Source organism: Phymastichus coffea, unplaced genomic scaffold (genome assembly GCF_024137745.1).
Source record: "Phymastichus coffea isolate CEN01 unplaced genomic scaffold, Cenicafe_Pcof_1.1 PCOF00099, whole genome shotgun sequence".
Classification (NCBI taxonomy): Eukaryota; Metazoa; Arthropoda; class Insecta; order Hymenoptera; family Eulophidae; genus Phymastichus; species Phymastichus coffea.
The window spans coordinates 612,037-622,249 of NW_026706910.1; the positions used below are offsets into that span (position 1 = coordinate 612,037).

The 10,213-nt window shown below is 33.7% G+C and overlaps 2 protein-coding genes across 4 annotated transcripts; both read left to right on the plus strand.

Annotated features, from left to right (window-relative positions):
* Positions 1-66: 66 nt before the first annotated feature.
* On the plus strand, positions 67-5,985 carry LOC131670010 (inactive peptidyl-prolyl cis-trans isomerase FKBP6). 2 transcript variants are annotated; one of them, XM_058945296.1, is made up of 6 exons: positions 67-251; positions 1,055-1,298; positions 1,364-1,827; positions 1,913-2,101; positions 2,172-2,283; positions 2,604-5,985. In XM_058945296.1, the coding sequence occupies exons 1-6, from the start codon at positions 214-216 to the stop codon at positions 2,901-2,903; spliced, it is 1,347 nt and encodes a 448-aa protein (XP_058801279.1). In that variant the 5' UTR covers positions 67-213; the 3' UTR covers positions 2,904-5,985. The 2 variants fall into 2 exon arrangements, with proteins under 2 accessions (XP_058801279.1, XP_058801278.1); XM_058945295.1 differs by lacking the exon at positions 67-251 and adding an exon at positions 857-989.
* A 932-nt stretch (positions 5,986-6,917) lies between these two features.
* LOC131670001 (pancreatic lipase-related protein 2-like) lies at positions 6,918-8,953 on the plus strand. 2 transcript variants are annotated; one of them, XM_058945283.1, is made up of 4 exons: positions 6,918-6,972; positions 7,129-7,550; positions 7,619-7,970; positions 8,670-8,953. In XM_058945283.1, the coding sequence occupies exons 1-4, from the start codon at positions 6,927-6,929 to the stop codon at positions 8,894-8,896; spliced, it is 1,047 nt and encodes a 348-aa protein (XP_058801266.1). In that variant the 5' UTR covers positions 6,918-6,926; the 3' UTR covers positions 8,897-8,953. The 2 variants fall into 2 exon arrangements, with proteins under 2 accessions (XP_058801266.1, XP_058801267.1); XM_058945284.1 differs by having other exon boundaries at positions 6,922-6,972; positions 7,115-7,550.
* The last annotated feature ends 1,260 nt before the right edge of the window (positions 8,954-10,213 follow it).

Below are 10,213 nucleotides of genomic sequence, written 5' to 3' on the forward strand. Positions count from 1 at the left end.
TTGCCATATCGTATGACGAACCAACCAGCATCGTGAACTTTTAGTAGTGCGTGATGACCGTATAGCGTCAGTTGTGTTCTGGTCTGTTCTGGTCGCGTTGTTAGATTGTTTCTACTTTGAATGAACTCAAGCAACTAACAAAATTTTTTATTTGTTTGAATAAATTTTTGAATTTTATAATTTTTGCATAGAGGAAGATTGCTAACGTTAACAATGCCAACAATCAGAGTTGGAGAAGGTTTCACTGTCAAGTAAGTTGGATTTTAGCTTTTTTTATTTATTATAAACAATGGGAAATTAAAGTAATAATTACGTATTTTAAAAATTGTTATGCCAAATATTTTCGACAATTAATTATTTAAGTACATTTATCATTTGTTTTCTACGCCATTATGAGGTGAATTGTTTAAAAGTATAGAAATTTCAATCTAAATGTATAATTTTTCAACACTCCGTGCGCAAAATATGTCTTTCTCGCACGCTTGGTGAAAAATGAGTGTTGAAAATCGTACTTTCCACACGTCATATCGGAAAATACTGTACGGCACATGTTCGGGATAAAGTTCGTTTTTGAACGCACGTCGTATCGAAAAATACGGTACAGCACATGTACAGGAAAAAGTTTCTCGTCTCGTGTACCTTCCACCCTTGCTTGGCTCCGGCGTAAACTCTCCGCGAGATAATCTACTTTCCCGCACTTACATCGTAATGTACTATAAATAAAAAATATATAGTACATAAATATATGTACTATAAATAAAAAATATATAGTACATAAATATATGTACTATAAATAAAAAATATATAGTACATTACGATACAAGTGCGTTTACGCCCGAGCGAAACGAGGGTGGAAAGGTACACGAGACGAGAAACTCTTTCCCGAACATGTGCTGTGTCGTATTTTTTGATACGACGTGTGGAAACGTGCGATTTTCAACGCACGTTTTCAGCCGAGCGTGTGGAAAAGACGCACTTTGTGCATGGAGGTATCGAAAAATATATTTATGCAATGTGAATGAGTAAAATACTTATTTTTGTCCTACTATCTTAGCCAAATCTTGAACAGTGATGGATTTACATTAGACACAAGTGATTTTCCTGATTTACTTGATGAGGATGAACAGTACAATCATAAAAAAACTGTTGAGCTTAGCAATCAGGAAATTCAAAGACTTTTGAATTTGGAAGATGAGAATGACAGCGAAGAGAATGTTACTGCTGAAAATACTCCATTCATTGGAATTGGGTTTGATACTCTCAAACCCAAAATGTTTAGTATCTTTGGCAATAGAGAGGTTTGTAAATACATCTTGTAAAGAATGTTGTATGGCTATGGAAATTAATACTGATTTGAATTCAGGTTCTAAAGTTGATCAAGAAAGAAGGCACTGGAGAAGTCATTCCACATGATGCACAAGTGACAGTTGAATATGTTGGTTACTTTGAATATCAAGATGAACCCTTCGACTCTACTTTGTTCCAACGTGAAAAGCGAGCAACACTTCGCTTGGGTAAAGGTGAAATGATAAAAGGCCTGGAAATAGCCATTGCTTCCATGAAGAAGTTTGAGAAATCTGTGTTTATTATTCAACCAAACTTAGCTTATGGGGCACTTGGATGTCCACCACGTATCCCTGCAGACTCTGAAGTTTTATTTAAAGTAGAGCTCATTGATTTTCTTGATAATGGCTCTGCTGACAAATATGAAGAATTGACCAATGAAGAGAAAAGAATGTTTCCTCGTATTGAGAAAATTGTACGTGATTTGTTGAACACTGCTAGAGACAGTTATGGTAGAGAAAAAATAAAGCAAGCTGTTAGAGAGTGAGTAGGAGTAAAAGAGAAAAGTATTTCATAATTTTTATCAATATTTTCTTATTGTTTTATTCATTTTTGTACACTCATTTAGATACAACAGAGCTGTTCATTGTCTAGACACTGCAAGTTTAGAAAATGATGAACAAGAAATGAACATGAACAAGTTATTATCAAGAGCTTTGTCAAATTTGATCATATGTTACAATCACATTGGAAAACCAAAACTTGCATGTGCCTCATTTGATAGACTACCAAGCAAATCTGCAAAAAATTATTATCAGTAAGTATATTTCTAAAAAAATTTAACTCATTTTAATTCTCAACATGAATTTGATAACTTGAACTTTCAGTTATGGAAAGGCTTTGAAACAACTAGGAGAGTACGATAAAGCTATGAAGGCTTTACAAAAGGCCAATAATATGTCACCAAATAATGAGCCCATTCACAGAGAAATCCTTGAAGTATGTCTGATTATCAATATTAATTAAGTATAATAAATAACTAACATAATTTTATATATGTACTTATAAAATTTTGAGGTTGCAAAAGTATATTTATGTAAATTATAATACGTGAGAGTTTACAACTCCCAGTCACTTTTATTAATCGTTTGCCTCGAGAAAATAAAGGGAGTTTTTTATCGGTTGAGCTTTCAAAATAAGAAATTTTATGCCTCTTGAACAGAACATTTTGTAGTGCGATGCATATGTTTGCTAATTTCTACGTGCTATATTTTCCCTTCCTCCTTAATAATGTACAATACGATATTTTGTTTCTATAGGTTAATAAGATTAGAAAGGATTACCAGGAAAAAGCAAAGCAATTTGCTCAAAAGTCTATGAAGTTCAAAGATGATAAACCGGATGAATTTGAACAATTTGCCAAAGAAATATGTGAAGACTTCAAAAATAAGAAAGACATATTAAAAGAAGAACTTCCATTTGGTCTTATACCTGAAGAAATGGACTGTATCAGACGAGTATCTGCTTCTTATGGTTTTTCGATTACAAAGCATGAAAGATATGGTGTTGAAAAAAATTATCTGACGAAGAAAGCTTATTATTCCAGAGATCTTATATAATTTATTTTTTTTACATGTTTTCATATTCTAAATTTTAGATTTAATGATATAAATTTTTGTGAGAAATTTCTATAATATCTATAGATGAAAATTTTTGAGTAGTATAATAGTAAGTTTTTTTTTCTGAAAAATATAACATTAGTTTAATTCGATTTTCAAATATTTAACAGAAAGAATCTTGATAGATTGAGAGTTAGTAGAATCTAAGAATTCATCGTTTTTTCTTCATAAAAAAAGATGGTGCTACACTAAAATTGAGGCTAGAGAAAAATATATAAAAATGCTTAGGCTTTTTATAGGATCAACACCTAAAATTACAATTTAAATGGTATTTTGTTCCTATTATGTATTATTTAAATTAGATCAATAGATCAAACCTATTTTCCTACGAAAGTCTGTTAAAAATACTTGAGTAACTGTTTTTTTAATTACACGAAATAGTTTTCGAAACTAGACAGACACACATGTTTTTGAAATTTGTGTTTTAAGATTTTAATCTAGTTTTGTTCTGTTTTTTTTAACAAATGACACTGTTTTCAAACTGATAGGAACTACTTCTTATCTTTTCCAAGATGTCGATACAATTTCTTCCACAATATATACAATATACAATGTATATTGAAATATGATGCTCTTTTGAGTTTAGCATTTTTTATTTTTTTTGTAAATTGAATTAAGGTCATTTATATCCAACTGCACGAATAAAAAAAAATAAAAAGATTTCAGAGTAAAAGATTGATATAGTCACAATATTTTTACTCTCTACTAAAACGGTTAATATAAAAACGAATAAAATAAATATATAAAACATGAAAGATACAGCAAATTGAAAACAGTGAAAATTTTCTAAAACTTACGCAAAATCTAATTTATGTGCTGATTAATATCTCTGTAAAGTTTATGAGATCGATTGACCGTCCAGTTTTCGAGTTATCCTCAATTCAAAATTCATATTAATATTTTAACATATAGGAGTTCTATGTGTCTGATAGTATCAGCACCCCAGAAAAATGTATCGAAAATTCTATTTATGAATATAACAGTGTCATTTTCTCAAAAAAACTGAGCAAATCGAAATTGAATTCTGAAAAATCAAATGATATCTTCATAATGACAAGTTACGGTTTAGTTTTAGAAACATATCGTATAAACAATTTTTCGTTGACAATTTTGTTACAGTAAGCATTTATACTATTAGTTTTAAACATTTCTAATTTTATTGCTGTTGTATATTCTTCATTTTTTATTTGAATTATGGTAGTAACAATCTTTTTTTTCATTTTTTTATTATGTAAGTGTCTATCTTCATTGGTGTAATCTTGAACACAAATCTCTGCATTCGTAAGAATACGTATAAGTTACTAAAAAAATATAGTCATATTTTATAATTCTTATTACAAACAATTACTATATTGATTGGAATAATTGCTCCTAAGATTCTGAAATTTGAAACAAGTTAATACGCATATTTTCCCATTTCAAGTTCTCTTTTACAGTCCAAATAGTAATAAATCAAATTGGTTGAAATAAAAATCTTGACTAATTAATTTTCAACTGTAAAAGCTAACTTAGAATTAGAAAAAAGTGTACTTAACGTAGTCAAAAGGATTTCGACGCTATTGCTCAATTTCTTTAAGTTCGCTCAAATTTATGCTTTTCACATATTCTTTTGAAAAATACCGCACATAACGTGTTTGGGAATTTTCGTCTCAAATGCCTTTACACCCTCGCTTTGCTCGATCGTAAGCCTTACACGAGACAAGAATCTACTAGTTAGTTAATGTGCTATTCCAGTGGTAACGCTGCCATTAATAGTACATTACAATACAAGTGCGAGAAACTCTTTCCCGAACATATGCCGTACCGTATTTTTTTATACGACGTGTGGAAAGTGTGATTTTCAAGGCATGTTTTCTGCCAAGCGTGCGGGAAAGATGCACTTTGAGCACGAAGTATCGAAATAGTACATTACGATACAAGTGCGGGAAAGTAGATCCTTCTCTCGCGTGGCGTTTACACCCGAGTGAAGCGAGGGTGGAAAAGTACACGAAACGAGAGACTCTTTCCCGAACATGTGCCGTACCGTATTTTTTTATACGACGTGTGGAAAGTGTGATTTTCAACGCACGTTTTGTGCTGAGCGTGCGGGAAAGGCGCACTTTGCGCACAGAGTATCGAAAAGTAGATTTCAACGTACCGTTGAAACGTTTTTGGTTTGACCGAAAATGTGCGTCCAAACAGTTAAATCTTCCATGTGTTGTTTTGAAATGTACTATTACCACAATCTCAATTATTGGATTTTAATACGAAAATTATTTTGTTTAATAATTAATGACAATAGTCGTAGCTGTTTAGTGATATCTTTAAAGCTTTAACCACCAAAATATAATGTTTCTTTTTCAATCCTACCACTAAGTCATACCTTTGAAGCTTTTTTTCTATTCTTGGATGAAAAATATAGTTCTTATCTTGTCCGGGAATGCCTTTTTACGAAACTTACTATCGGTTTTTGCCTTCTATTGAGCTCACTATTCTTTTTGTACATACCTGACAAGAAATATACTATTTTTTTCTTCACTTTAACCTTAAAACCTCAGCTGAATTGTTATTTAGCGACTATCGTGATGAAAAACAGTGCCTACAATAGTAACTAGCAGATCAAATGTTTAAAACATAAAATAAAATATTTTTAAACATTTAGAAACAGCGACTTTTTTGTAGTTGGAATATAAAAAATGAATAAATTATTTCAGTGCCAAATGTGCATTTGTACGCACTCATATAGAAACGTATTTGTTGGTCTGACTAATACGGATAAGTACCAAATGCGCATCTCTACATAGTTTAAAAGGAACGCACTCCTTGAAAAGCACTAATAAACACATTGCTAAAGTAGTATGATAAATCTCTCACTTAATTTGTAAAACTGAAATTGTCTAGATAAATTATGTGATTTAACTTATAAGCCTATTTTTAAAAAAGACCTATATTATCTTTATATGATAATATCTTTTATTATCAAAAATCAAGCGAGTCCGTTCCAATATACTTATAAAACTAGCGGGATAAAGTGGTTTCTCGTGTAGCCTTTTCAAATTATTTTATAACACTAGTATCGTAAAAAAATTAAAATTGTTTTAAAACTCATGACATTTTTTCACTAAAATACCTCTGCCTCAAAATTATATGAAAAATAAGTTGGAGTATTTCACTAGTTATCAAGTTAAAAATAATTTTTTAATTTTTATAAGATCTTGTGAAACAAAGGTTAAAAATGTTATCATCAAGTAAAATATGTTCGAAGTAAGGTGTTTTATTCAGAAACATGTGCATATTCAGTTTTTATAGTTGAGAGCTAGTTTTATTTTAATATGTAGGACATTAAAAGAGGAACAGTCTAATAACTTATCAAATTTATTTTTTGTAAGTTTGTACACAGAATCAAGCGAAAAATTTTAAATGCTTGAAAAAGTGTTATAACAAGCTTACATGTGTTAAATATATTTTCAAAATGAACAAGTTTATGTGGCGATATAAAACCGCACATTATACATGCGAAATTTTTTGTGATCAACGTATTTAAGTTTTGTTCGAACTTTGAGTACTTATTTTGAAGAATTGACTAAATATTTTTATAAGCAAGACATGTATTATCAGTTAAATATTTCAATAAAGTTTCAAGTTTCAATAAAATTAGACGTAAATGATATGATACAATTTCCCCTTCCCCAAATCTTATTTTTATATTATATTCAGAACATTTCAATTAATTACTTGATCGTTATAATTGACCATATAATTTTAAATCGAATCACAAAGTAATTTGGAAAACTTCAATCCGTAAAAACTTTCCATTAAGGCAGTGACGTTGGTATCTTGAAAATGTGTAAGTATACGCGGAACAAATAGTAATGAAGCATTCTAACGAGAATAATGATCCTTTGGTTTAGTTGGATAAGTCGCGTGTATAAAAGGAATCAATTTTTGCAAACGAAATTAGTATTAGATGTGCATTTCAACAACATGGCGTCGTCTATGCTGCCGTTATTGCTTCTCATTATCGTTGCAAGTAATCTTCAAAACTACTACGTTTCTACTGAAATTTTAATTGCTTTTCAATTTATTGCGCGTTCTTTGTCACGTCGAATAAATTAGGCGATCGATACATATAAATTGAAATATACGTTTGTTCAATGATAATTTGATCTCAGCTTTTTTCATCAAGCAAATCAAACTACTGTCAGTGCTGAAAGTCGAAAGCGACAGCAATCCAAGAGCCCGTCGAATTTACTTGTGGAAGAAGCCATGATGGACAATTTAATAGACGCGACGACGGGAACGGAAGGTCCACTAACTGCCTTGACGGTGACAGACAAGGGCATTGGCTTTTACTTGTTCACTCGTGAAAATCCAAACGAGCCGGTGATTCTTGACGTCGATGATATCGGCAGTTTGAGAAGCGCCAATTTTAACAGATCAGCGCCCACGAAGGTATTGGTGCACGGCTGGATGGATAGCGGGAGTAGCTGGTGGATGCACGATTTCAGACGGAATTACCTGAACAGCGGCTACTACAACGTAATCATAGTCGACTGGTCTTCCGGCTCGTCAAAAGAATACTTAATAGCTGCGAGATTCGTCAAGCGAGTAAAACAAATGAACACGACAATCCCTGTCCCGTGCGAGAAAAATTCGAGTCTTCGCGTGTCTCTCAGGTAGGCTATCTGGCGTCTCGACTCTTGGAGTACCTGATAATGGAAGGCATCGCAAACCCGGACAATATCCACATCCTCGGGCACAGTCTCGGCGCTCACGTAGCCGGCCTCGTCGGGAGCAATTTGGCGGGCAGACTGGCGCGTATCACAGGCATGGACCCTGCGCGACCGGACTTCGAAGCGCCGCTCGTGCGAGACCCCAGGGAAAGGCTGGATCCGTCGGACGCCAAGTTCGTCGACGTTATACACACCTGTGCGGGCACTGCTGGCTTCGTCAGACCACTCGGACACGCCGACTTCTATCCCAACGGTGGCAGCTTCCGACAGCCAGGTTGCCCGGTGCTCATTGCGCGTAAGATTCTAATTTTACAAAAGTTAGGCGGCGCTGGCGATTGTGTATTTTTTGCATTAAATTTTTTTTCGAGGTTCAAGCTCGAAATCGAAATTCTTAGTCTAGTTAAACCGATCGAGTTCACGTCAGTTAAATCGTTCGCGTGCGCGCTTCAGGCCTCGGTCACATATCTACGTACGCTTGCGTACGAATGCGCACGAATCACACGATTCCAGTGCAATCACTAGAAATTCGTATTTCTGGTTACTGATACCAACAGTCGCAACAGATGATTAAATGTTGCTAACTGAGCAAACAAAATACAGTTTGTTGACCTCAAAATTGTTTTACCGTTAACATAATTGTTATTTTTTATTATTAATGTGACTGAAGTTTAAAAAAAATTTGTTGTTCAATCATCGTAAATCAACCTGTAAATTAAGCAAGTAATCAATGTGATAATAATACATTCATATTCATTTGTGCAACGTGTGAGTCATAACGTTTTTCTGTGTAATAGATACATGGTAGATAATATTAATTTGTTCATTAATTTAAAAGTTCAAATAGTTAAAGTAGGAATGCAATTAGTTGAACAAATGATTATGAGAAAAAAAAGGATTCAGAAGATGGTGGAGTAAGTCAGTTAGCATTCATACGCAAGCGTACGTACATATGTGACTGGGGCCTCAACAAGCATGGCTTTTCCTCAAATTGCAGAGTCATGCAGTCACGGACGCTCGCATCAATTCATGTCCGAGTCAATCGTCAATCCGCTGGCTTTCCCCGCTGTCGAATGTAGCGGTTGGCGAAAATACAAAATGGACAGATGCGACAAAACAAAAAACCGCGTTGCTTTTATGGGCGAGAATCTTAGATCCAGTGTTCGGGGAGTCTATTTCCTCGAGACGAATGCTGCGTCCCCTTTTGGCAAAAAGACACTATGAGTTGTTGATACAATTTAATAAACGCATTTTTAATACTGTTTTTTAACTCGTTTATTGATATGCCTTGACCGAATTATACAAACACGATTAAATTTTGCCGATAAGGGAGTATTATTAGTAGAAAATTGTTGCACGACGATTACCTTTTTTTTTAATTGTAGTACTTACCTATGGCAATACAAGACAATATAATCGTAGATGTAATCTGAAAAATCACCAATAACCCATCAAATAGTCGTAAATATATAGATCATATTTAACATATTGACCATAATATACAGATACAGCATATGTGGCAAAAATTATTTCGACTACAAAAATTGTTTGTCCGCGATTATTCTTGAAAAGTCATTGAATGTAATTACGACTCTTAACTTTCTCTCGCATTTATGATGATCGACATTTTATACTGATCACTCTGCAAAATATCTAAAGAACTGTGAAATTGTTACTCGTTCCTCTACTTTCTACTTCCAGTAGATATTTTAGAAATTGCAAAATTGTAATAAACTGAAGTATTACTGTACTTTTAACGACATGAGATGAGGTTGATAGTGTAAACGATAATAACGGAAAAAGTTTATCTTGGATCTTCAATTGGATCTTACCTTACCACGGCATTAATTGCCCGTGCGGACGTCACCAACAATATACACGGAAAACACAATTCGGTGCACCAAATGCAGGAGCCTAAAATCCAAAACTATCTTCGGACGGCGAAGCCTGGAAATATTGCAATAACCAAATAGCACGCCGAGGTTGCGAGTATAACGAAATACGGCAGTTGCAGAAGGGGAGCGACGAGAAGAAGCAACGTTGCATATCGAAGAATACGATTTTAGCAAACGTACAACCGTGTGCTTTTCAGGCTCGAATCGAGTAGCCACTGCAATGAAGCTCGATCTGTCAATTGGAATGTAACATAATACTTTGACAACCTGTGCAAACGATCGCTGAATTATTATGTACTGTAGCGTTAGTGTATTTTGTACTCCTCTGGTAATTGGTTATGAAACTTAAGATAGTGCACGTGACGCAAGCAGCTTGTACGTATGGTCAAATGGATTCCGCGCAATAAATCCTTGCAATTGGACGTTATCACCAACTTTGTTGATCCTCTTTGGATTTGGATTTGGAAATTGATCAGTGCCTTGACGATCATTTCGAAGCAGTAAAATAAACTTTTTATAAGGTATGAGAAAGATGAGTGCAATTGAAAAGAAAGAAGAGTGCTCTAGAATTACTTTCAAGTATACGGACGATTAAGTGCATGTGAACATGGAGGTGACTCAATGGAAAAATGGACAATATCTGCGA